Source organism: Micropterus dolomieu, linkage group LG06, assembly GCF_021292245.1.
Source record: "Micropterus dolomieu isolate WLL.071019.BEF.003 ecotype Adirondacks linkage group LG06, ASM2129224v1, whole genome shotgun sequence".
In the NCBI taxonomy this organism is placed as follows: Eukaryota; Metazoa; Chordata; class Actinopteri; order Centrarchiformes; family Centrarchidae; genus Micropterus; species Micropterus dolomieu.
The window spans coordinates 18,435,387-18,463,043 of NC_060155.1; the positions used below are offsets into that span (position 1 = coordinate 18,435,387).

Consider the following 27,657-nt stretch of genomic DNA (forward strand, 5'->3'; position numbering starts at 1 on the left):
TACTGTATGTGTGTGTGTGTTTGTGTTACATGCCTGAGAGAGAGAGAGAGAGAGAGAGAGAGAGAGAGAGAGAGAGAGAGAGAGAGAGAGAGAGAGAGAACGATGTTTAGTTGAGATTGTAGAACATATTCATGCTTGCTTTGCATCCTCTACTTTTCATCGTGACATGATTTTCTGTTGGTCTGTTTCTATTATATTTTGACCCTGGGGTATCCTCGCTTCTATTGCTTCAACATCCAATAAAGTAAGCTTCCTTGTTATATAATATCTGTGAGGCACCATCTGAATGGGCGGCGCTCTCACATACCAGCAGTTGTATTAAGTTGTATTAAGAAGAGCAACTCGTTCACAAATCTGAAATTTCTTCCAAAAAGTTTGGAAGTCAAAAATGACTTTTTATAAACTTAGATGACACTTTAAGGAGCTTTTGTTGTATACCTCTTTACAAGCTAGTGATTGCTCTCCTACATCAGGCTCACTGCTGACATGAAGAAAGCCTGTTTCTATCTTGGCAGCTAACTCGCAGCAGCTACACATCTTTACCCCACGGCAACAACCAGACGATGCACTTTAACTCCTCAACCTGCGTGTTTTACTTCCTCAGTTTTTATCCTCCTACCCTGATCCCACTGTGGTAAACAGTGTCTCCGTAAATGTGCTATAATTACACACAACACTCATCAGGTATTCTTTTCTTTCTTTTGTTTCACAGCATGCTATTCTTACTGCTTTTTAAAATGTGTTTTTTTTTTTTTTTGCTAAAGGTCTTTTGAATTACCAGCAGTGCTTTTTTTTGCTCTTTGCTCTGTCACATTTCTCTCATCTGAAACTGACTTTGACATGAAGCCTGAGGAGGAAGCACAAAACCATGGATTACACTCTGCTGCAGGAGAGGAAAATGACACAACTCAAACAACCATGACACGTGCACATATTGAGGAAAAGACACACACACACACAAAGCAGTGTTTTGTATCAGATCTTCTGTGAGACTGAGATAAAAGGGATCTGTCTTGTAAGAGATATATAAAGAAACAGAAGATATAGTATGCTCTGCACACTGACGTTTTACATACACTTACACACGGTGGTGGAAGAAGTAAAAGTAGTAATACTGTATCACAGTATACCACAACATAAAAATACAAAGTTATAAATAATAGTCCAGAAAGTACAGACTTCCATTGCTTCCTATTTATTTTCAAATGTGCCTATTTCAATTGTCCACCATGTCGGAATGAACTCTTGGTTCCTTGTAGTTCTACATATTCACTTAGAGATATACAATATGTCTTTACTGTTCCAAGAATCTTCTCAGCTGCTGGATGTAAAGCTACTTGCGATTGGAACAGTCCATCTCATCTTTTCACAGATTTAGATTATCAATATTTAATTATCTTAACAACATGTGTGCATGTTACTAATGCTGGTCTCAACAGTATTGCTTGTAATTTGTTTTATATAACCATCTAATTGATTTACCTCCTGTGGATTTGATCTCTATCTTTCTTATGTATTATGGGTCCTGATTGTGTAATGGGGTAAATGAGATGTACTTATTGTGTTAGTTATAACATGTTTGAACCATGATGTGTCTTGTTTTAATTTTATTATTATTTAATTTTTTTCTGTTGTCTGATGTATGTGTGTTTTTTGGACCCTCTTGAAAGCAAGATGCTGCATCTCAAGGGGCTATCCACAAAAAATTTTAAATTTAAGTATTATAATAAATGTATGTAAAAAGATTAAGCAGAATGGCTGCTTTCAGAATGTACAATGATTCTAAATGATCATATACTGCATTATTATTAATGATGTATTAACATAGTAGCAAATGAACTGACTACTTATTTGGAAATTGGTTTTAGTCCTTTTTTAAAGTAAAACATTCCAAACATCCTCCAGCTTCTCAAATGTGAGGATATGTTGCTTTTCTCTGTTTTATATCATTTATAAACTGAATATCCTTGAATTTTGGACTGTTTGTCAGGCAAAACAAGACAAATATGAAAATATTGTGGTGGGCTCTGGAAATCTCTGTTTTACTGACATTTTACAGACCAAATGATTAAATCATTGAAAATAATAGGTAAATCTGAAAAAAGAAAATCACTAGTTGCAGCTCTATACACAAGGAAAGCAGACGCACCTCAAAATTAAACCTACTACTACGTTAATGTACTTACTAGTTACCACTGCAGGCACAGACAGTTGTAGTAGTGTGTTATCCTAATGGTGAAAAAGCTTTAACTCATTAAATCTTAAAAACACGACCAGTTAAGCACTAAAAGGTTCCACAGAGACAGACAGTTTGCGTGTCTGTGTGTGATTCTCCAAATTACACAATAGCTGATCACAATATGCAGAAGTTTTTGGAGGGAAAGTTGAACTTGTCACACTTAGCTAGGGCACTCATGTGCGTGTGTTTGAGCGTGTTTAGTGAGCTGAGGCCCTGCTAGCTGAAGCTGTCATCCATTTGCTTCTGACTTCTGCAGTTACATGAAAAGAAAAACAGCTCGTGCCTTCCGTTTTCTCTCTGTTTTCCCATCTCTGTTTTCCCCGCAGTACAAAGCAGAGTTGGGAGATAAACAGGAATAAATTATCTGCTCTACAAGCCCAGCCTCCTCTCCAGAAAGAGGTAGAGGCTGAAGGAGGAGTGAGAGAAAGACAGAGTGGAGGAGAGATGGAGCCAGACAGGTGGAGCTCTGCAAACGAGAACTCATCTGACAGCTGGAAGCAGCTCATATGGCTAGCCATCAGTACACATTTGAAAAATGTCAATTAAAATATTGTTTTATGCAAAACATGTTGTTACCATACGTGGTGTTCAGTATATAGGCACATATAAAGACGCTGCATATAAAAACACAGCGTAGATGGCATGAGACAAAACACAGTTAGTGTGCAACAGCAGGGGAAAAGCTGTAAAAAAGGGAAAATGAAGAGGAGGGAGAGCAGTTTGTTAGTTAGTCTGGAAGTAGCTGACAGACCTAGAATGAGATGTGACTTCAGGTAAATTGAGCTGCTGTGAAATCGCGGATGGTGTATTATATCTGCTGGGCAGAGACTCAGCCGATCAGATGACAACAGATACTGCTAACTTGATCACTCTGCCAGAACATCTAGGTCAAACAGATCACCTGGACTCCAGCCTCCCAAGAGACGAGACATTAACTTTTAACTGGGAAGGAGTTTTACACATTTACTTAACACAGTTTAAAAATAAACTGTTTGGGTGGGGGTTCTGAAATGTGAATATTTGCTGGTGTCTTAGTCATAGTAAATTGAATATATTTTAGTTTTGGACTAATGGCTACAGCACCTTGGGTTTGGGAAATTGTGAAATGAATTCATAATAATCGATTAATTGTGAAAATAATCAGCTGATTAATAGATAATGAAAATTATCATTACTTGCTACACTATATTTATTCTTTGTTTTTGGAAGCTTTTTGAATCTACAATATAACAAATCACAACATATACAATACAAACTCCAAATGTTCTGTCAACCTAGAAACAAGATCTGTAAAAGGATTTGTCTATCTCCCACTTTAAGAAATAATTTAAAAAAAATCCAGGATCTTTCCCAAAATGAACCTTTTCTTTTTTTGGCCAGAAATCTCTGCTGACTAACAGACAGACAAACAAACAGGGCCAAGAATAACCTCAGTGGAAGAAGTATTAAATAAGGCACAGGCAACATTTTGAGGAATGCCTATAATATGAAAACATTTCTTCTGTGTTGTGTGTTCAGTTAAAATACTGCTGGTGTGCTGTACATCTGATTTAAAGGAACTAAACTGTGTCTTTAGCCATTTAATTTTTTACCTTTTTGCTTTATATAAAAGTGACCTAAACCGTGACTGTTATCATAACCACAACCTTTGATCAGATCACAGTTGTTAGCCAAGACAGGTCCATCCATTACCCAGCAGTCAACCTCAGGGTCCATATTGCATGCCATCTGTTAGAGTGTAGGTCTACGGAGGCTGATAAGTGCTTAGGTAAACTCTCCAGATCTAAGTCCCAAATGTCAGAGGTAGACAGATAGCTTGTCGTGGTTCTCCTCAAGCACATCTAAACTGGTGCAGCAGATGGCATGGAAAAAATAGATTGATGCCCTGGTTGAGGTATAAAGATGTCAGTAGAAGTTCAACTCTATACTGGGCCATATGTTTCTACCCTCAGGAGACCGATGGCTTGTGTGTGTGTGTGTGGGTTTTAGGTGTGTACACATGGCGTTCATGTCTGTCAACGGCCACCTTTTGGACAGTTACCTGCAGTGAGAGGATACCACAGATGATGGATTCTTATGGGCTGTGAAGAGTCATCTTGTGTGGGATTTGAGTGCAGTCATTCTTAATATAATTTTTCATCCTGACCCATATGGGCCATAAAAATATTTCCAAGACACAACAGAGAAAGAAAAGGAAAGAGAGAGAAAACAATGTTTGTGGCCCAAAACAGATCCCTGGCTGCTGTCCAACGAGAGCTGGCAGCCGTCCACTAAATCAGAGGCACTGCTTGGAAGGTGCCCCCATTAAACAGGTCTTACAGGAGTGTTTCATCCATAACACATCTCGGTGCTATTTTGTGCCTAGCTCAGGCGTAATTGATTTCCTCCAAGTCATTCCGCTGCAGTGTTTGGTTCATTATATAGTGCATTTTGTTGTTCAGCTTTGTGATGCTTTTGGTGATTTGAAATCCTATTAAACCCTGCGGTGAATCTCACTGAGCCATTTGTCTTGCTACTGTTTCATTGATGTGATATGTGGCCTCACGTTCTGTACCGGTGAATCAGTGTCATGTCTATGTGAGACACCATAAATAGAGCCTCAGAGCAGACCAAGTGAAACTTATCATGATAGATAGTTACAAATTTGGGGCAATTTTACTTACAAAAATAAGTATTTGCTATCCTGTATAACAATGAAAATATCATGTAGCCTACTCACTAAGGGAGAAAACTATTGTTTCAAGAGGAGGTTCTTAGCTGTGTAGCTCCAAGGCCACCAGCGCTTTCTCATAAATTATAAGCAAAGAGTAGAAAAACATTTGCATAGTGTTTATAATCATAATTAGGGATCTATAAAACACTCACTACACTGCTCCCTCTGGCATATTTCTAATATTTCTGTTGGACATAGCACAGCTTTAAAAGTGTCTTATTTTTTTAATATCTATTATTTCACCTGCCTCCATGCTGCAATCACACCCACTGCAGAGTATTTTACACAGAGGCAGTCACACTGGTATTCTGCATGCACACACCTTCACACAGGTATTCTATATATTACAGTGGTAAGAATAAATTTTTACACATCAGTAGGTTACTGGAAATCATGTATAAATATGTTATGTAATGTTATGTACTAGGAATGGGTGTAGGCGCTAAAACTGGTCTCTGCACAGAAAATGGGCTACAGCTACCTACAAACATTACAAGTGACTTCTCACTAAACCCCATCCCCCGAATTGCTTTTGTCCGTGTTTTTACAACTCTGCCTCTGATATGTCAGTACTCATAGCCTCTGTTGGTTAGGGTTGGTTAAGGTTAGGGTTAGCCAGTTGGAGGCAGAGTAGGGGGCAGGACGTGATGCAAAGCTGGTGTTTCTCAAATGAGATGTGTACAAATGTAAACTGCAAACATTAGCATGTTTGGCAAATTAGCTTAGCCTACTACCTAACACAGAAAAACTAATGTAATGTTATTTCCAAGGCTACAGAGCACATCATTTGCTTATATTACATTATTTTGTCAGAGTTACAGGTTCTTTCCAGGGCTGGAACAGCCAGTGTATTAAATTACCTCAATGTGTGGGAGACGATCCAACATGTTACGCTATCAGAGTTTGGACTAACGCTAGCGACTCTGTCCTGCTCTTTATTGGATTTGATTACGTTCCAGCAACCCCAGCCAAACCAGTTATCTGTAATAGCATTATGTTTACCCAGCTTATCAGTAAGTCATCATCCTAAAAGCCCTTTCTCTTGTAAAAGTGAAATTACAAATAATAAACCACAAATCTAACCTCTGTTGCTTAAGTAGGTTTTCCTATAACCCAACATTTAAACAGGATTTTATTAAAACAACCTAACAGTTTGATCTTACATTTTCCTTTTCATGTAGCACTATAGGAAGTAGCTCTTCCTTGCAATACAAAACATGTCTGCACTTTATATCCATCCTCTACATTTTACTTTTGCCTCGGACATGTAGCTTTCCATAATATATGGTATGGAGTCATTAATTGCATATTTGAGACCGCTTTATGTGTTTCTGGTTGTGAGTCTGCTGGAGACACTTTTTTTAAAACTTAACTCACGGAGTTAACAATAGCTAGCAAGATAAAGCTGATCAAATCTGTTTGTTACAATCATTTCAGTTGTTAAACTCAGTAGTCTAGAAATGAGAAGCCTGCTTTTGTCTACTTCTCTGTGAAATCAGAGGCCCACTCAAAACAAACAAAGTAATCACTGTAAACTGCCAGAACAGATAGCTTGACAGATGTGGCATCAGTTACTATGGGAGGCAGGGCTTAAAAGTAGGGTTGCACAATATTACCAAAATGTGATATTGGGATATTAATATTGCAATAACAATATTCTTTTTTTCTTTTTCTCTCTCTCTCTTTACTAACACGCTGTCGAAGTATGCAGATACGTCAGGTGGTATGCTTCAAATGGTATGTTTCATAGACTGTATATAAAAAGTTATGTTCGTGTAGTCGACCCATACACTTTCATGTGACAGGGCAACGGGCCAATGAAACATGATCATTATATAGCGGTTTCTAGCGGGCTCTAAATCGAACACAACTGACCCACACAGCTACTATTGCTATTGTGCACCCCTACTTAAAAGATTTTAAAGTGTGAGACTTAAATTTGTTTAAACAGCGCCATGGCATACTCTGCAAATGGAGATGTAGATACAAGGTTGACAGAGGGCACTAGTGATCAGTGAAGGATATTGGCTGACAGCAGGGAGATATCTGAGCTGGCAGGATGGAGGAGCACAGAGAATATGGATGAAGCAACAACAAAATGGTTTCGCCTCACCATCACTTTCATTCCCCCTGAGGACGACAGAGTGAGAATGGCTGAGAAAATATGTATCTGGCTACTCCAGGAGACACTGTATCATCTATACAGAAGAGCATAAACAAAGCTGAACAAACTGTCTTAAGCACAAGATGTGATTCCTCTGTATTTATTCCTCGATCTGTCTGTACAGACGTATTCTTCTCACCTCGCTTCAGCGGCAAAAAAACTTCTCTTCCTCTTTTCCCTGTTTCTGTCTCTGCAAATTCATCTTACATTCAGATTTTAGGACACTGAGCTCATTTCACACAATTTCAGGCTGGGCGGGTCAAAAGATAAGAGGAGCATCAGTTAAATACCTAATGTGAAGAAACTCCTGTCTCTGGATCTATTGATTTTGCGATCTGAGAAAGAAAATTATGGTTGTGGGATGGTAGATTGATTATTATATTAAGTATTTATTTCAAAGAAGATTTACTATAATTGTGTGTAAATATTTTACTTTTTAACCCACTTATAATAAGTGAAGCCTGGCATTTTGCTTCCCAATTGCTGTTGTTTTTTTTTTTTATAATTTTCAATCCACAATGGAAAGAGATTTGTGCCTTTAAAATGCCATCTTTTTATAATCTTTTCTCCCAAATGTTAATAAAAACAGCATTTTTTCCCTTCGTTTAAGGATGACACAATTATCCTTTTATGAAATTGGCTTTAAAAAGGTTTACACCCCCAAAGGATGTAGATAAACTCAGAGAGGAACATGTAATCCCTCAATCCTAATTAAAACATCATAATCACCAAATTTAGAGCAACAGGGATTTTACCTGATACAGATGCTAAGCTTTAGATGCTCTGTTTGTTTACTTATTATAAAAAGACATTATCTGGCAATAATTCTTTGTATATCTCACCTGATCGGAGCTGTTTGATGCGACCCTGGCTGATGGTGGGGTCAACTGGCAGGAAGTCTTTGAACCAGGAGATCTCTGGGTCGGGTATGCCGCTGGCAGCGCACAGCATGGTGGCTGTCCTCGTACGCTCTACCACCTTCAGCTGGGGACCCATGTCTATACTGGGGAAGCCAAATGGCAACAGGTCCTCTGGAAGGATGTAGACAAAGAAAGAAAGGATTCCGAATTTACAGTTGATATCAGCATTCAAAATTCATATCAAGTTGTCAAAAATGGCTCTTGTAAACAAGACTACGAGCCTTTAGCCATACTAGTGGCTCTATAATGCTTAGGCAGAGCAGAATTAAATGTAACATCAGTATGTTAACACTATAGTACTGCATTTGCATATTAGCATTGATGCTAAAATACCAGGTTGTCCTACTACATCCAGTCGCATTTTGCAGTATGCAAGCCAGCATGCTTTTCTGGCTTTTCTGACCCACAATCCTCTATGCAGCATGAGTATAAACAAGAGAGTTATGATGAAGTAGTATGTCCCAACTATATGAATACTACATGAAACAGGACACACTTTGTAAGGGCAGCTGCAGTATGTACAAAAAGTAAAAAAGAAAAAAGTATGCAATTTGGAACGCAGCATTCCTTTTCAGGTATTTGGTCATAAACCAAAGCATCGGAAACATTGATATTTTGACCCGATGATGGCGCTGAATGAAAAGTTAATGGATCATTAAAGGTATTAAAAGTTATCTGGAAAGGGGGCATGAATGTCTGTACCGGATTTTAAAATTTCACAAATGCTGGACCAAAGTAGTGGACCACTGACAGTCCAACTGTCCGACCGACATTGACATCCCTAGAGCCACGCTTCTAGCATGGCTAAAAAGAGATAATGATGAAGCTATAAAGATAGACGGAAGCAGAGGGCTGTTGTTGGGGATCAGGGGGGTTAGATAATGAGAGGATTGCTCATACTTTATTTTGGAGCAAATCCAATGGGAAAATAATGTGTATAGTGTGTAATGTGTATAATGTGTGTAAAACTTGTGTATTCCTTTTTTTTGGAACAGTTGATCTGCATTTTTTTTTCGAAATACAAACTGGTTTATCTGCCTGCACAGAGACAGAGTCAACCACGCCGTGCATTGAATCCCTACTTTCCTTCTTCTGTGGTGAAACATCAGACTTGCTCACACACAGTGATGTGAAAGCCAACCCCCAACTCCCACCTTTCACATCTGCAGGCCCTTGTAAAGTAAAGACACTGGCGATGGCAGTGGAGCCACAATATTCTTCCTCATAAAACCCACATGTTTATTCCTACAGCTAGCTATTCATTAGGTGATCTAGCAGGCTGTCAGGAACACAGCTAAGTTCTTGTGTGTGTGCGATCGTGCGTGCGTGCGTGACAGGCCATATTAGTATAAACATACCACCCAGTCAGCAGGAGTTACTTAAGTGCCGACACATTCATGCAGACGCACACATACACATACAGTATACCCCTAACATAGAAACACAGGTGTTTGGTGGCGGCAGAAGCCAACTGTGAGTTTGCCATGGTGTGGCTGTGTGGAATGTAGTGGTAATGATTCCTGTCTAATAACTATGCAGAGAGCTGCTCAGAAACAGCAGCGGCAATTAGAAGCTGGGATCAAGAGGAGGGGCAGGGCACTGGGGGTAATAAGGACTTGTTAGCGGTAATTGTTAAAATGTACCAACGATTAGAAAGGCCGATCTGGGATGTGTCTGCATGCTTCTGGATATGTCTGATTACATTGGTTAGGGGGGGCAGTGGATAAGTGTCTGTGTGTCTGTGTGTGTGTGTGTCTGTGTGTCTGTGTGTCTGTGTGTCTGTGTGTCTGTGTGTCTGTGTGTGTGTGTGTACATATTTGTTTCTATAGTTACGTTCTTATTAGCATCTTCACATATTTGTGCAATGTGTGGAATTATGTAAAGAGACACATCCACATACATCCAGGAAAACGAAGGCGTGTGCACGCAGAAAAGCAGTTGCTTTCTATCTCACATACACATTCTCATACAATTTCTCTGGTGAATGGGATTAAGCATCTCGGTGACAACAGTCCAGATGGCCAGACACGTAATCAAGCATCCATCAGCCTTCCTGCTTCCTCCCCTACTTACCCTTTCAACCACTCTATCTCTCTCGCAGATACACACAGACACCTCCCCCATACCTGAAACTATAATTAAATATTCCACTTTGCTACAGCAGCAAAGCAATTATCAAGATGGCAATTTCCTTGGCTAATAAATCAAACCCACGGGAGCCTCTTGATTGTCAAGCACAACAAAACCCCCTAAAAGTTTGCTAGCTCGAACCCTTCATCACTGACAAATTTGGAGCCATACACAGTCCGAGACACAGACTGTGGCCCCATCAACTGTCTCTGTGTTTTTCCTCTGCTCCTGTCCTCCTCCGGGCCCCCTGCTACCTGACCACATGACAGACGTGTACCATCTGTTTCCACACGCTCTGCAATGGGGATGAGAGGCTGAGTGGAGATAGGATCTATCGCTCCCTTTCCACAGTCGTCAGCCTTGGAGAGACCCTGACAGATAGGAGGGAGCTGAAGCTGCTGCTCATGGCATGGCTGAGAGGAGGAAGGAGAAGAGAAATGCCACAATAGGCAAGCGAGTACGTCAAAGCTCAGAGGAGAGTCTGGTGATGACGCAGAGTCTGAACGCTATGGTCAGAGCTAAGGTGTCAATCAGGCCTCATACTAACCTTCTGGTATCAGCCAACGGAGAACCAAGCAGAGGGAGGGGATCACCTACCTCCCCTCTATACTGTATCAGACCGATCAATGCTAATGATCGCCCTGAATGGAGCCCAGTGGTACGGCCATTGACTAAAACAAGGAGGATGAGAAAGGAAGTAGAGGGGGGAGATCAATAGGGAGGTCAGGAGGCAAGCTCCCTCGAGGCGAGGAATATGCTAGGGCTACATCTGCTCCCCTCTGCCCTACCCCAACCCCATTCCTCTCCTGAGAGGGTTCAGATGGTCTTTTTATCACCCCGCCGGCCACCACTACATGGACTCCCTAGCTGTTAATTAGAGCACGCCACTGCAGCGGCCTCAGGGTGTGTGTGTGTGTGTGTGTGTGTGTGTGTGTGTGTGTGTGTGTGTGTGTGTGTTTATAGGGGGCCTGTAATCTGTGCAAATAGAGTTTAGGTGGACCTTGGACTGAATCATTAGAAAGAGGTAGGAGAAATGGGGAGAAAGATAAATAGATGGATGGATAGATAGATTTTTAGATAGCGCTATACTGTGAAAACAATGATAACTACTTTTAATGTCTGTTGTTTAGGGATGAAACTACTTGGTTATTGTTTAATTTATGAATTCACACAAAATAGTGTAAACTATCCATCACAATTTCCCTCCAAACTACTTTTTCAACAAGAGTTCAAAGTCTGAAATGGAATTAAGAAAAGAAAATTCCAATAATTGTCACATTTGTAAAGCTGGAATCAGCAAATGTTGGGTATTTTTGCCCAGATACAATCAGCAATCAATTATTCATCATCAGCTCATCGTCTTAGTTAATTTGTATGTAATTGGTAGTATGTCGTCGCCTTGGCACCTGGACTCCTGCATCAATTGCATCAATCTTTACATTAGGGATGAGACAGTTACCGCTTTAACAATAAACCATGAGTTGTTGCAGGAGGACGATGGTGGAAATGTGAGTTGGAGAGAGGAGATTGTTGTGTAGTAATAAATAAATAAAGTCTTCCTAGCAGTTCCAATAAACCAATAATAATAATAATAATAATAATAATAATAATAATAGGGCACAGGTTTAAAAATACAGAAATTATCCTTTAATCAAAGAAAATTGCTGCAAAAGGGGGCAATATTTCTCATTCAGGACCACTACCCACTACTTTACAGCAAATGCAAGGTAAGTTAATTTTTAGCTGAATGCATAATCTGGAGACTTTGGAATGGGGGAAAATTTATGGCTAACTTGCTAATAGCTTTCAGTTTAACTGCTCTTGTAAAAACCCTACAATTCTTTTGTGTTGGGTGAAGACTCTTCACTGTTCATTTAAAATTGCGCATTCCTCGAATTGGTTGTGTTCCAACAGGAGAAACGCTTTAGGCTTCTATGTATTTATGTGAATTGTCGGGCTCATTGCAATTACTATCACTTATAAGAGTCGTTTGTATTTATGTAAAGTGTGCATGGGGTCATTGCATATATTGTATGACTTTATAACATCTATTCTAATATCCGATTTATACCTAGCACCAGGGACATGCCCAAACACACAGGTAGCTACGGGGTTTCACTCAATGACACTCCTGAAAGTGACGGCTTTAAAATCAGTCGCTCTCCCCTTACCCACTCACTGCACCTCAGAGTTAAACACAGCTTTCATCTGTCTTTTCTATGTTTTCACTGGAACTCTGCATCATATGCAACATATATGTTATTTTAATAATAAAGACGGGGATGTATTTTCATGGGGGAAAAAAAACAATATGCCCCCCTCTGTTTTTTTTTGTTTTTTTTCCAAAAATCGCACCCTGCCTAGTACCATAATGGAAACAGACATAGATATGTAACCTGGGATCCTTTCTTTCATTGTGTCAAATAAACTAAAAACTATTTTAGCGCCATTTAATGCTGATGATGAGAAATTAACTTCTCACACCTTTCTCATCCTCTTATCATGTCATGTAATCAGTGACAATATATTCCAGATAGACAGAGAGAGACACACAGATAGATCGAAAGGTAGAGCACACTAACACAGCAGCCGACACTCTGTGCTGCAGATAAGCCAGCAGACAGATAGATGTACTGGACACTACAGTTCACTGGAGAGGAGAAAAGGGAGCTACAGGTATTCAGCTATGCTCCTGGATGAGTCAGCGGTTGCTTGAAATAGATACTGCGGGCATGGCCTTGATCACACTTTTCACCAAATGAATCATTTATCAAACACAAACACTGCAACGCAAAAGAACCGCTTATTTTCATCTCCTGGCTAAATTCATAAGACAGCCTGTGGAAAAATGCGCCATGTGTATATAAACACTGTGTGTGTCAACAGCGTTTGGGGGGAACTTTGGCAAGGACCAACCAGCATTGTTCCCTGGAGCTTTGTGTTTGTGTGTATTTTTGTGTATCAAGAGGTTGAGAGCGTACATTTTGGCCTGGCTATGTTTGCAGAAGGGCAATCAGGCCCTGTGCCCAAAACTAGTCGGTGGAGCCAACCGAATCTGGGCAAATATACAATTCATGCATCCGCGTGCCCCCACACACACACACATAATGCATATGATGCAAACAAACAAACATGGATCCAGGTTTGCTTTTCCTGTCCCTATTTGTATTTCCTTCAGTTACCCAAACACATATCCACACGCACAAACACTCGTTTCCCCACAGAAAATTATCATTTGTTCTGGTTAAGAAACAGGTCGCCTATTCATCTTTCAGTTTATTTCACTGGGGAACGGGCCTGTGCATGAAAGAAGCCCAAATAAAAGCTGATCTCGGGGGGTGCGTGATTCAGGATTAATCCGCCCGCGCTCAGCGGTCTTTAGAGGCTGTAATGCTTTGACTCCTATAGACTGCAGGAGGGCTGAAGGGGAGCACTTTAAATGCTAATGGGCCTTTATGATAATAGATCACAATACAATGCAGAATCAGACATAGCATCGTAGATCACTCCCACCAAGACCCCACCATCCTGAGCACTACTTTGGCTCTACTCACAGATCCAGCAGCCGAAGACTAAACACAGTAAACATGATGATCCCATACGTAACACTCTATTACAACAAACACGCATGAAGGATAGACTGCAAGAAGAAGGGAAGGAGGGAATAAAAACGGTGAAGATGAGAGGGGGTATGTATGGTGAAAAAGCTGGTTCTCCACTCAAGGAGTGTAATCCTCTTGCAGACTGAGTTTATACTCTCAGTTGTTTCCAGACCAAAATGCTGCTTGAGCCGCCGGCCTGCCAATGCAGCAGACGCCTGGGGGGAACCACTGATCTGGCTGTTGTTCATTTGAAGGGTGTTTGCCGTGGTGGCAGAACATCTCTCCTCCCCACTTCTCTCTCTCTTCCTCCCCCATCCCTCGCGCCTCCCTTTCTCCTAAAATGGGACACTGGGAGGTGAGTATAATCAGGATTACTCTGCACAAACCAGCCATACACACACACACACACACACACACAAACAAAAAAATCTATGTGCATGCATTAACCGCGTACACAGTCATGAAGGTTGTGCGCGCACACACACTGAGTATATACATGGCTGCAGTGATGAGAATCTCTCGCCCACTGGAGGTTTTTAAACATGCAGAACTGCAGATATTCACATCTCCTGAAGGCGGAACAACACAACTGCAGTGTCCATAGGAAAGAGCAGTTTGTGTGGAAAGGGGATGGGTTGGGTTTGGAGGGGGTGAGCAGTGAGCCTGTAAAATGCAAAGGCAGGAAAAGAGTGAGAGAGTTCGGATAGACAGTGAGGGCCAAGCAGAATAGGTGGCAGAGAAAATGAAAGAATGAATAAAACAAGAGAGAAGAAATTAGAAACGGATGTCGCTGTGGGCCAAAGTGAGGCTGCTAGAGCCAAAGACAGTAACATTTAGTCAGGAAAAGAGAAAGGAGGAAGAAGAGTAGGCAGTGGGATGGGAAGGGTGGTGATGTTGAAGTCACAAAAATCTCCCTGACCATAACCTACCACATCTCCATCCATTAGGCAGCCTATACAGCAGCTCATATCCTGTGGCCAACCACAAGCTCCTCACGGTGTACAACATTGCTATTAGTGTCGGTCAAACATAAAAAAAATGATACATGCAAAATGATGAGATGAAACCGATCAAGGGATGAAAAGTCTTTTCAGTGGAAAGGTTTGGTCAGTAATGGAAAGCCTTCTTTCTACTTCAGTGGCTGCATGTTGGACCTTCTCTCCAGTGAACCGTGTTTTGAAAAGACTGACCCAAACACAATTTTTGCAGACTTTTGTGCACTTAACAGCATTCTTGGATGACATGATCTATCATACAGTATATCACTCAGCCTATAGTCAATTGCAGGGCTGGATGGCTTTGAAAGCATACTGACAAACAGCCCAAAACATTGAGTTATGTTTTTTCAGTAACAGAGTTGTAAAGTGGGAGGAGATAGGTCCAAAAGTAAAGATCCAAGTATTTTTCTGCATATAGTATGTCAGGTGACTTGCATTTGGAGCACCCCAAGGCAAAAGATTAGCAACTGTGTTAGAAAATATCTGACTCTTTGAAACACAGTCAAAGGCACTAAAGATGTCAACCATGACTCCCCAAGGAGCTTCGTGGTAATAAAAATGCCGCTAACGGCAGGCTACTAGCAGGCAAAGGCTAGTTTACGCTTTGTAGAAACCCAATAATACATTCAGCAGTTTAAATCAGTTTCTGGATCAATTTCAGAGAAATTAGGTGACAGTGGTGCATTGTTTTGTTCCCAATAGCAATGATGAAGCATGGTAATTTGGTAGCACTATTGGTTCGCACCTGTAAATGGCTTCTTCTCCATACCAATTGCTGCTGAAGCTTATTGGTATTGTAATATTTGCAACCATTTGTCATAACAAGTTGAAAGACAAAACATGATTTCTGAGACACAACGCTGAAATTATTAAAACTTAAGGCCATACCATAAACCTATAGTATCCTTAAATGAGTCAGGACACACCTGATTCCTATGGCAACATGCAATAGGAATCAAAGGTTTGGTGAACAAGATTCACTGTCATGGTATATGTAATTTTATATTAAGATATCAATAAATATTATGATACAGTAATTTTCGTGAAAATTAAATACCTAAAGATTATAGGTATTTCATAACACATTCATTCATAAAACATAAAACAGCCCTGCTCATTGATTTGTCAACATTGCCCACAATGGCCTAAAACAGATTTTAAAGGGACACCAAATGGCAACATCTGTCGCTCACTGCCCACCATACACAGTAGGAAAAAATACTTCAAGAACCATCACTTCTGTCTGCAACCTGCCTGCATCCTTGTATTTGAAAAATGTAACTATCATGGCTACTAACAGTTCTATGATGCTATGGCAATGGTGGCGCATGTAGATGTAGCAGCTAGTTGCTCCTTTAAACTCGGCTACATTTCATTTTTGTTTTTAATCAGTTTTTTCTTTCCGGCTTTATTGCCGAAACACATATTACCTTTAACAGAAATACAGTTATCGGATAAGGAAGCCAGGGTTTGAATTAAAGAGCAGCGAACCTTGAGACGATCCATCCGGTTAGATTAACCGGACCAAGTACCATGGCGGGTGCTGTGATTGCCCCAGAGGAGAGGATAGAGAGCCAGGATAGGAGCCATGCTGGCCCAGCTTGGCTGCTCCTGGCTAAAGTGCGGTCTGGACGAAATGGGACTCAGGCGGGAAATCAGAGACTGTTTTGCTCACATCATTACAGAGACCTGCTCCGTCATCCCGGATCAAGCATTAGGCAGGCAGACCATGTTTCTAGCCGACAGAGCGCAAGACTCTGGTAAGATAAGAGCAGGGGGATTCTGTATTTCCATCGATGATGCTTGGTGCTCAAACGCAGTCAAAGTGGACTTTTTATGTGAAGATGAAAACCATATTATCATCACTATTTTGTTGCTGCTGTTTACATGGTTGCAGATGCAAATTCAAAAAATGGATTGAATTATCTCCTGGGTGCCTACGTGTATGTATATATTTACATAACTATATCTTATGTTATTTCATATATTACTTAATTTGTGCGTAGCTTGAAGGGACTACAAACCTTCATTTAGTTGAACCTTGTGTTGTATATTGTCAAATAAACTACCTTGTACTCTGTTTACTGCACAGAGCACATCAGCGGATTAGGAAGAATCAAAGACAGCTGATTCTAGTGTCACAGAGGGGACAGGGGACGTCAAGGTACATAGACCTCAGTAAGAGAAAAGTCTACACAAACAGGAACCGGCATACGGGGCCACACACTCCGAGAGGCTCGCCCTCGAGGTGTAGTTTATGTGGTAATGTGCTTTAGATTGGGGCTATGTGTGCAGAGATGATGGGCCGGGTAACAGATGGACAGGAGTCTATTCCCTGGGCTACCAGCCTTCTGCTTACCACACAGCCCTGCCAACTCCACAATCCTCATCCATCTCCCGCACTTCTACACACCCCCACTCCTCGAACATCCCATTTCATCTCTATTGTTTCATGCCATTCTGTTGTACTCAACTTAAACCCATGTCCTCACCCTCCATCATACTCCTCCTCACCTCTCCTCGACCTCTTCCTCTATCTTTCCTTCTCTTCCTCAATTTCCCCTGGTGAAATGGGTTGTCTGCCAAACCAAGGCCTAATCCCCTGATTTTTCTTCATGTAGTAACAGCCCGAGCAGCCATCCCTCTATTTCTTCGTCCTTTCCTGCTGTGCTGGGCGAATGGCCAGGGCTCGGATCCCAGCCCTGCAGCCACATGCTGCAAATTTAGTTCATTCAATGTTGGAGCGCCACATTAAATAAGTTTTCCTCCAAGGAGACAGTGTACATTAGGTTAACACCCTCACTCTAGCCGGGAAGCACAGTGATTACAGCAAACTGGGATGCTGAAGTACCCTTTAGCTAGCACGCTAGCTAGCCTTCTCTGTGGCCAGATCACGCTCTGTCGCACTCAAGAGGGACTATAAAAAGAACAGTTGACTGCAGCCTGCTGTGGAGGAGGGTGTGGCACGGCTCTATTGTCGCATCTACAACTGACAGCCCAGGGAACCGGGGACGATGGTTGAAATAAGGTGTGTGCACATGAAAAAGAAAGCCCCACTCAAGTGGAAAAGGATGAAGATTGTGTGTGTGTGCTGACCTCTGATAATGGCCAGCTTTGCAGTGACAGACACCTCTCCTTCACTGTTGCGTGCCACACACTCGTAGATGTTCTCATCTCTGGGTGCTCTGAGCGGTTGTATCCTCAGCACGGCACCGGCACCCTCATCAAACTCTACAGTCTGGACAGCCACAGAACCACAGAAAAAGACATTAGTCACAGCAGAGTAAACAGATGCATTGCTATTAGAACAGTAATACATAAATATAATGTTGTACATCATTAACTTACCACAGTTTTCTCTTACAGTAATAATGTGATGATAAATATATAGTTTAATACTGTATTGATCTCCTAAAGCAGGATTCCTTTTTTACTTGCCCTCCCTTCAACGAGGTCAGGGTCAGCTAGCGTTCCTGGAGCTGGCAGGGATTCAGTGTCTTGCACAAAGACACTTGAGCAGGGTTGATACTTACCAACATGAGGGGTTGAATGTGGGTCCTTTGGTTGAAATCTCTAACCATTAGGTCATATTATGGCATCGTTATACAATCAGGCCTCACTAATGTGATTGAACTGCAAGAATTAAACAGCTCTGTGGAATAGCCTAGCTCTGCAATGGCCTGCTTGATAGCATATAGCTTAGGGACAGTAATATGTTCAGTTTTACAATCTGTGTCAATTTTGAAAAATTGCTCTGAAATTCTGTTGCAATTAGTTTGTCTTCAATGATTACATTTTATACTTTAATTAAATCTTCCAACATATGCTTGAAATGTGCAAAAATGGTGTACTTTTGTCAAATTAATATTTTTATGGACTATTAATTTAGGGAAAAACGCTTATTAGCTCTCTTGATGAGACTCTTGACTGTTTAACTATGAAGCTAGGAGTCAATTAGCTTAGCATAAAGACTGGAAGCATGGGTAAACAGCTAGCCTGGCTCTGTCCAAAGTTAGAATAAAAGTCTTAACATTAAACTAATTAACATTAACACATTACATCTCCTTTGTCTAATTTTTGCAAACCACAATTCATGTTTACACTTAATGTTTTTGAACAGATAAATAAATATATAATATGTTACTGAACTTTAGAGATGGTGGTAGGTCGATTGTATTGTTACTTTTGGACAACGCCAGACACAATCGTATCGTCGAACTCTCAGCAAGAAAGCAAATACTGTAAATGTATTTCACAAAATGTTGAACTACTCCTTTAAGAAACAGGGTTATGGCATCTCTAGAATCCAAAACATAATTATAAAAATTTGTATTAAAAGCAACATCTAATCAAAGGACAAATATATCTAGCAAGATATCTATCTAAAAATACAATATAACTTAGCCATAGTAATTAGTCTTTACTATTTGCATACATTCATATATTAATACATTTTATTACTGGGTATACTACTTTGTATTTCTCATGCTGCTACAGTAGGAGTTAACAATTGTGCACTGTGACAACCACCTCGATACGCTGGGAGTTGACCTTCTTGCCCTTCTTGTTCCAGTAGACAACCGGTTTGGGATTGCCAGTGGCCTGGCACACAAATGATGCCACGCCCCCCGACACTCCGATCTGGTCTGTGGGAATCTTGGTGAACTTTGGGGGAGCTGAGAGACAGAGAGAGGGAGAGGGGAATAAAAAAGAAAAAAAGAGAAGAAATAAAAGCACAAGCATGAAAGTTTATACCCTTATACCCAGAGGACATCAAACTGACCACAACCAGCAACAACCCCCTGCTGACCACACCCTGTTTCACTGTCAGTGACTGGTCAGACTGACTTGTGCTCTGATGACTGCGTGTTGTGCTTACTTCCTGGGTATCATCTAAAGGACATGCTGAAGGACTTCCTGTGGGTCATAAATAAAAGATGGGGTTGGGCTTCAGAGGAACATCTCTCTCTCTGTCTGTCCATGTCTCTCTCTCTCTCTCTCTCATGCTCTCTCTCTCTGCTTCCTACAGGGCAGGCTACCCTCCTACTGCATGCAGCACAGGCTGTCATGACATATGAGTGTTTCACAGGTAGGAGAAGTGTTGGCTGCAAATTCACAGCATGTAATTGGTTTAAATGTATTAATACTAGAGGTGTCATTTTGTGCCTTCATACTCTAACACCTATAAGGGATTTGCACTTGCCAATTCTGATGGTCTTAATGAATATAATCAATATACCAACATTAGTTGTTAATATTAATGTCATTGTGTTAATATCCAGCTTTGTATCATGCGAGATTTTAAGTAGAACAATTTCGGCTGTTATTATGTATCTGATGTGGAATGTAATGGATATGTGCAGCATTTGCCCTCTGTAAGAAAACAGCAATTTTCAAGTCCGATATTGAGCCAACAGTATACTGAACTACCAACTGAACCTATATTTTTCACAGTGGCTGAGTCAGATCAATCAAAAAACTTCATGCACCCGCCCCTTGCTATCCGTCGGTGGCCTGTTGCCATGGTGCCCAGCTTAACTCCTCCTCAGCAACAGAATCACTGCTATCCATCAGGGTGAAGCCAGGATGACCCTTACCATAGCAACCTGGATCCCTCCTCCCACTCCCCCTGTGTCTGGGTGGGTGAGGTCCTGCTGTGTTGATTCATTTCTGCACTGAAGACAGAACAGGAGTATAAAAAAAGTCTATCAAATAATCACTAGCTAGACTCTAAAGCCTATTTGCAGGTCTTCCCACTGCTCCCGCTCACTTCGCTGGCTAACAGCCGAACAGAACACTTTCCAGTTTCACTACAATGCCTTGACAGTAACTGCCATGTGAAAAGACTGTTCCTGCTGCACTGTGTGGTACCTCTACAAGACCCACTCTGAATGTCAAAAATAAAGAGGTTTCATGTTATGCTTGCCATAATCCCCAACAGGAAAAAGCAAAAAGCTGGTTCAGTATGGTCAATCAGAACAAATTTATGCCCACCATTTTAAGACTCAAGAGCAGGATATTTCCTGCCTATTAGAGTCTCAGAAAGGCACACAGAGTATTGAGCAAATTGCTCTTTCACTCAGCAATATGAGAATGTGAACTATCAAAAGTCCAAAAAATGTCATGGCTGAAAACTGTCTTCTCCTGGCTATAGGATTATGAATGAATTTTGTGTGCTTCTTAGGGCTTCTACATGGGTTTCAGTGGCTTTATGTTGAATCCAAAAATGTGTTCTCTTAAATGCGCTTCAACACCAATCCTCATGCCAAACCGACCCCAATGGCAATGTTACCACTTAAGCCTCTTTTGAAAGCCAGGGAAAAGCCCTGCAAGGCACTGGCTGTGGATTTGCACTGAACAGAGACTTGTTATGATCAGAAGGTTCTAGAGGGACTAATGAGGAGCTCTGTCTCTTTAATAGTAGGTTTCACTTTGTTGCACTGGACCAGACAGGTGAGGCCTGTTCTGTTTTTAATGAAACGCCTTTGTAACCTGTAGTCATCTGACTGACTGACTGGCTACTGCTGCGCTTAAATAGGATTGGGACCAGCAGGTATAGTGTAATAGTATAGTTAGCATGCCATGTGAACAAAAAAGTACTCCGAGTTTGGTTCAGGTCACACTCTGTTCAGTCTATGAGTTAAAGAAATACAAGTTTTATTGTCATTTTGGGGAAATTAGTGTAACTCCTAGCAGGTATTAAGTGCAACCAGCTGCGGCCAGACAAGCCTTTAAGCCACTTTTAATAATGCATCTCTTCCTGTTTGTGTATCTTGACTGTCAGATCTGTTTGCATCTCACAGTCAAATGTGTGCAACAAAAATAGTTCTGTGATACAAAGATGATGAGGGAAGTTTGAGTATGCTGTGTAGTTGCAGGAGAGACAATGGAGGAATTATTCCTCACTTCATTTACATGCCTTTGCAATTGTTTGTGTTTGCAAGTTAAATGTAGATCATTTTTGTGAGGTAAATATAATAAAATATGTGCATAAAATTCAAACCAATAAAGAAAAACTGCCATTGAATCTGCAGAGACACAGAGGGACCACAAACAAATCTCACCTTTTAGGAGCCTTTGTTGAATGTTACAAGGTCACCATTTAGCTAATTGATTAATCTACACAGGTCACTCATTAAAAATTTAGTGGCAACTGAGTCATTCAAGTTTTTTTAAGAACAAGTGGTTTTCCTGTAAGGTGGCCCTTTTGTGTGGAAACAATTATTCATAAATATTATGATACCTTTTTATCACAATATTTATGTTAATTGTGTCATAAAAAACATTAGAATTGGGTCACCTTTGCAATAAAAACCATGATGAACACAGTGAAGGTTTGCAAAAAAATCTAAATGGTAGCCTACAACTACTGTTAGGACAGAAATTCTCTCTTGAGATGAATGAATGAAAATTTGGATTTCAAGAATTACATTTTAAGTAATCAAGTTTCCTGTTGCCAATTAGTCTACATTTTGGTAGCGGCGTTTTCTCACAGAGGCCAAGGGAAGCCAGGCTTCCCCTGTTTTTTTTATCAGACTCTATTTATCATTTTAATAAAAACACAATGTTTATAGTTAATTATAGGTTCGATAAATCGTAAGTGCTGTTGCTGTCGTCTCTTCCCCATTTCTCACTGAGTATTTTACAATAAGTGAAAGTGGGGTGGTGATGGCGCAATGGATAAGACACATGACTTTGGTGTGCGAGACCCAGGTTCAACTCCCCACCGTGACACATGCACCAATGTATCCCTGAGCAAGACACTTAACCCCTTGTTGCTCCAGAGGCGTGCGACCTCCGACATATATAGCAATTGTAAATGGAGAAACATTGCCCCTCTGAATGTAATGTGTGGTGGTAGAGTGGCCTTCAGTCTGACTACGCGTGGGAGGCATCCCTTTGTGAAAAAAAATTTAAATGATTAACCAGTCAGATGAGGCCACTGCCTAACTGTGATTCGTCAGGATGATGCCAAGGGAAGCCAGCCGCTGTCCGGCTTCACGCCAATCAAATCACAAAATGCGATCAACATCATTCAGATGAAATAACATGAAAATAACTGTTAGGTGCAGTTATGGAGGGTGGAGATTTTGGAGTTTTTTTAGTTATAAAATAGTTTTATTAAACTATCACTACAACAGCAACTTTTATTATTTATGATTAAATTTGATGGAAGACCAACACCAAAACTGGAGCTGGCCTGGAGAGGAAAAAGGGGTTTTGGACGTACAGTGAGGAAAACTATATCTGTACAGAGTGGCTAACATTAGCTGGTAGTGCCAAACTTCAATTGACTCTGTTGTTGCAGAGGAACTAAAAGCCAGTGGGAAATTCTATAACTTGGTTATTGACCACTTCGCCACCATGAAAAACAGGAGAATGGCCTTCCTTTTCAAATAGGGTGAGTGTAATGTCACCTCCTTCTCTCTCTGAATTTAACTGAACTGCAGCTATGTGCAATTTTTGATGTTGTTATATTGTTTGTTTTTCTTTGCTTGCCCGGATTTACCGAATGAATGAATAGTACGCTGAAGTAACCTTATTGTCTTTACTGCGGTTGTGTACGCATCTGAGCACCACAGACAGCACCTGCCACAGGGCACTGGGCCAGCTTACCTGACTAATTGTTTATACTCTGTTTGTCTGTTACTCGGTTGTTAGTCTTGAGTGATGTTGTATTATGAACATTTGGTCTAGCATTAAATAAGAAGTATTTAGGCCTATTTGATACATGCACCACTGCTACTATGCAAATGTAAAACTTCTTCTCATTGAGCTTGTGAATGCTTCTTTTATTCTTAACCATAGCCTATATGTACTGTGCACTATAAGCAGCAGGCTATGTATGCTATTTGGGGCGAGAGAGGGCGAGAGAGAGAGAGACACACACACACACACACACACACACACACACCCCGCGTACGTGTTGGTAAATGCAACTTTCAGCGAGTGTATTGATAACAGATAGTGCATCTTTAAAGTATGATTCAACTTTGTATAAAATTATATGCTGCACTGTAATAGCACAATACATTAGATAATTGTCTGATTTGCCTTCCAAAAAGGACATCCCCTCTCACTTGGCTTCCCCAAAAATGTACCCCACCCCACGCCACTGCATTTTGGTTGGATTTTTTAAAAACCCTTCTATTATATTTCTTCACTCTAATTTACAAGTTCTGCTTTACATATTGTTAATACAAGAAAAACTCCTAGCTATAGAGATATGGGAGCTGGAGCTTTAATACAGCACTATCAGACCTGCAGAGACACACTGTAGGTGGTCCAAAGGCAGAGATCTCCAATCCCACAACATTTCAGCTTAAAGTTGTGTGTTGTGTAATTCTACCTCTTCACTGAATATAAATATATTTCAGATATGACAGTTTTCTTAAAGGATCATGGCTTCAATTGGTTACACAAATTGGGATATGAAAAATACATTAGACAATTCCTATCCCTGTGTGATAACTGCTATTGCCATATTTCACCAGTATCCGCTTTCAAGAAATATATGTGGTTCCATTTTCAGCAGCAGTGACAGCTGTGTGTATCTGAGCATGTGTGTGTGTGTGTGCCACTGAGGCAGAAAATCTGTTAAAATATTGTAATCAAGGAGATGATGAGGAACATACTGATGGGACCTCCAGGCTTATCAAAACACATTAACAACGCCACAGTCCAGAGCTGATGTACTAACACGCACACACAGATGCGCGCACACACACACGCACACAGGTATGTGTGCACCTACACACACATTCACACTTTTGTACATCATATTTACCACTGTCAATATACTACCTACCATTTCACTGAGAAAGAGACAGATAGAAAGAGAAAGGCCCCTAAAGACAGATAGACTACTTATCGTCATACCTGGTGCTCCACAAATGCTGTTCAAAGGGATGGTTAGCAGGATAATCAAAGGCAGCAGCACACACAGGGGACAGGGGCTAAGGTGGAGCCCCACGATAGCTCTCCTAGACTGAGCTAGAACTCCACCTGTCCTGGGCAGAGGCATGGCACCACCGTGGGTTGATTGGAGATGATGGAGATACAAGTTGGGCTTCACTCAACAGGGGTAGGCACTCTGCAGACACACAAAAAAAAAATGGTCATCTGAAACGAATGAAAGGCATATATCCTCCACCACCACCACCTGATTCATCACTTTTAGAGAGGCAGCTGAAATGTCAGTGCACCATCAGATGAAGAAGGAAAACATACAATAATTCATACAGATGCAGAGAGAACATCCTCATGAAGAAAATTAAAGACAAATTCATGCTAATGCAGGATTAGGTCTTTTGATTCAGCCAGAGCACTTCTGACTTGGGATTAACAGCTCAAGCAGGCCTGCTCTGACTGAACTAATACCAGAACAATAGACACACTGCTCAACAACTATGACAAGAAACAGACCGAAATAGTTTTCGGCGTACCGCTTCTGTATTAATAAGTCTTCTTTTCTAGTGAGCCGTGAAATGAGCTGCAATGATACATTTTTAAGAGTTTTTTTCTCCCTCAGACGTCCTAATAATTTCATTTCACTTCAGCTCTGGACTAATTCCTTCTTAGCGTTCAGTATTTTACTGTTCTGGTGGCACATAAAAGTGTTAATGCAATAATACACCGAGAGTGTGCCACAGTAATGGAAAACACTTAAAACAAAGAGGATTGAGGGGTCAGTAGGAATGCAGCAAAATTCAAAAATAGCAAGTGTATCAGAAACTGCTGCTTTAATAAATGTCCCCCCTTTTGTTAATCTCTCCCTAGCCTTGAATGGGGGGGGGGGGGGGGGGTGTCAGTATTTTGCCAACTTTCCTCACATAAACACACGCGTTCGCACACATCTGGAAGTCGGGACATAAATGAGATTTAGACAAGCTCTGCAGAAGCTCCCTGTTTGGGAGTCAATAACTCCACAGTCTTATCAAGCTCCCCCGACCGCCACCACCCTGCCCGATGAGTCAGAACGCAGGTGGGGAGGCCAAATGAGAAAGGAACCTTTGTTAACCTGTCATATCTCACACACATCCACGTCAACGTTCACCACTACAGGATAACATATATGCCCTAGGGGAGACATAATATGTATTCACAGGTGATAGACCACATTGTGATCGGCACATAAATATGCGCAAACACCCATAAGCGCGCTTTCACCCCGACATCCCCGATACAAGGGCAGAAATGGAGTAGCAGAGATTTGGCCGACCCTTACTCGCTTTTACTAAATGAAAGAGGCATTTCTGGTGAGTTACATATTCAAAGACTCCTCCAACCACTTATTGAGCTAATGACCTGCTCAAACACATTACTGTCTGCCAGTTCCTACACTAAAAATAGCTCATATGAAAACAAGGCTGTCTATCTGATACAGGCGCTCTTTTTCGCGCTGCTTTGCCCTCGTCTTATCTGGCGTGCGTAATAGACGTTGAACAGAAAAGCTTTCAGAGTCCCCTTTTTCAATTGAACAATGTGATAAGAGAAATCAGATCAGAGCTCATTCAAGCACCATTGGCAGCATGTTAAGTAAATTCTCCTCTTACGGAAACTCAATTTGCCACCGTTAATCTAACTAGGAATACTGCTCTGTGTGGAGCCACTGAAACATTATGGTACTCCTCGTATGCTGCAGTGTCTGCTGCCTCTGTCCCATGTGGGGGATTTGCTGGGGCCTTTATATCTCACTGTGACCTTAGTCAACCCTACCTATCAGTCTCAGTTTATCCACCCCTCCCTGTTGTCTTTCACCTGCTGACAAAGCCCTCTCTGCTCTACCTCCACTGTAGTCGCTCACTCTCTACCTAATCCTTAATCTTACCCTCGTCTCACTCCTGTATTAGTCGGCGTATTCCTGAAATCTCCCCATTCTCCCATCTCCTTTCATGCTCTCCCTCCCTTCTCCTCTCTCCTCCTTGCCTCCCTTGTTAGCCTCACCACTCTCGATGCCATCTCCTCTGTGGCACCCCATCATTCATCTCCTTCTCTTTCTATACACCCACTCTAACCCCTGCTTGTATCCAAATCCTCTTCCTCTCCCCAGCTGCCCTGCACCGGCTTCTCCAGCTGTTGTTGGTCCATTGACACAGTTCAAACAAAAAGGGCTTAGAGCATCCCACAGCTGTGAATGTCGAGGGAGTGAGCCAAAACAGAATACACAGACGCAGCAGCAGACCAGGGCGGCCTGGGTATGTCTGCATTTGTGCTATTGGTATTTAACACTCTCTTCCTCACTGGCCATGTAGATAGAGAATTGCCGTGCACTTTGTTTGTCAGAGAGGCAGAATTAAAAAGGTGTGAGCATTGTGAGCATGGATATTCTCATGACTCAGGCCTACCTACAGTCTCTACAGCCCCCTCACGGATATGACAAGCTGCTCTCCCTGATCATCTGGCTCAGCATCCTGAGAGAAGGCAGCAGGAGGTTGGTCTTATTACCTTTTCAGCGTTACAACACAGATGGTCAGCCAGACAGATAGATTGATGGGGATACATGTGCTATTTATTGCGGGGAAGCAGATAATGACACCATAGCTCAGGTGGTGAAATGTACACCAGTTATTGTGCTCCATCAGGCTGATGAAATAACATTGTTTAGGTGGCATTCACCCTGCCCCTGCTCCGCTGGGGCCCCTTGGAAGATGACATGCTTTGTTTTTCTCACCTCGCCCCACCCGCACCCTTTACCCATGATGCCTTTCACCACAAGTGGGTTGAGAGATGGTTTCAAAAGGCCTGTCTCCATGACAACGAGCCATGAGTGCTCATAGAAAGACTAGATCTGTTTCCTGCGGCACCATGCTAGCTGTGAGATAGTACACCTGATAGGAACTCGTGTTCTTTTTTTTCCCATTTCTTTTAGCTTTCATTTGGATCCAGCGC

At 41.4% G+C, this 27,657-nt stretch overlaps 1 protein-coding gene across 3 annotated transcripts in view; it reads right to left on the reverse strand.

Annotated features, from left to right (window-relative positions):
* Nucleotides 1-27,657, reverse strand: part of LOC123973137 (receptor-type tyrosine-protein phosphatase S-like) — a 68,747-nt gene that overhangs the window by 30,051 nt on the left and 11,039 nt on the right. For all 3 annotated transcript variants that reach the window (XM_046053030.1, XM_046053028.1, XM_046053029.1), the window contains exons 2-5: nt 24,646-24,859; nt 19,297-19,442; nt 17,863-18,004; nt 7,959-8,147 (exon numbers count right to left, since the gene is read on the reverse strand). In XM_046053030.1, coding sequence (XP_045908986.1) covers nt 7,959-8,147; nt 17,863-18,004; nt 19,297-19,442; nt 24,646-24,790 — 622 coding nt within the window. In that variant the 5' untranslated portion in view covers nt 24,791-24,859. The remainder of the gene's footprint in view (nt 1-7,958; nt 8,148-17,862; nt 18,005-19,296; nt 19,443-24,645; nt 24,860-27,657) is intronic.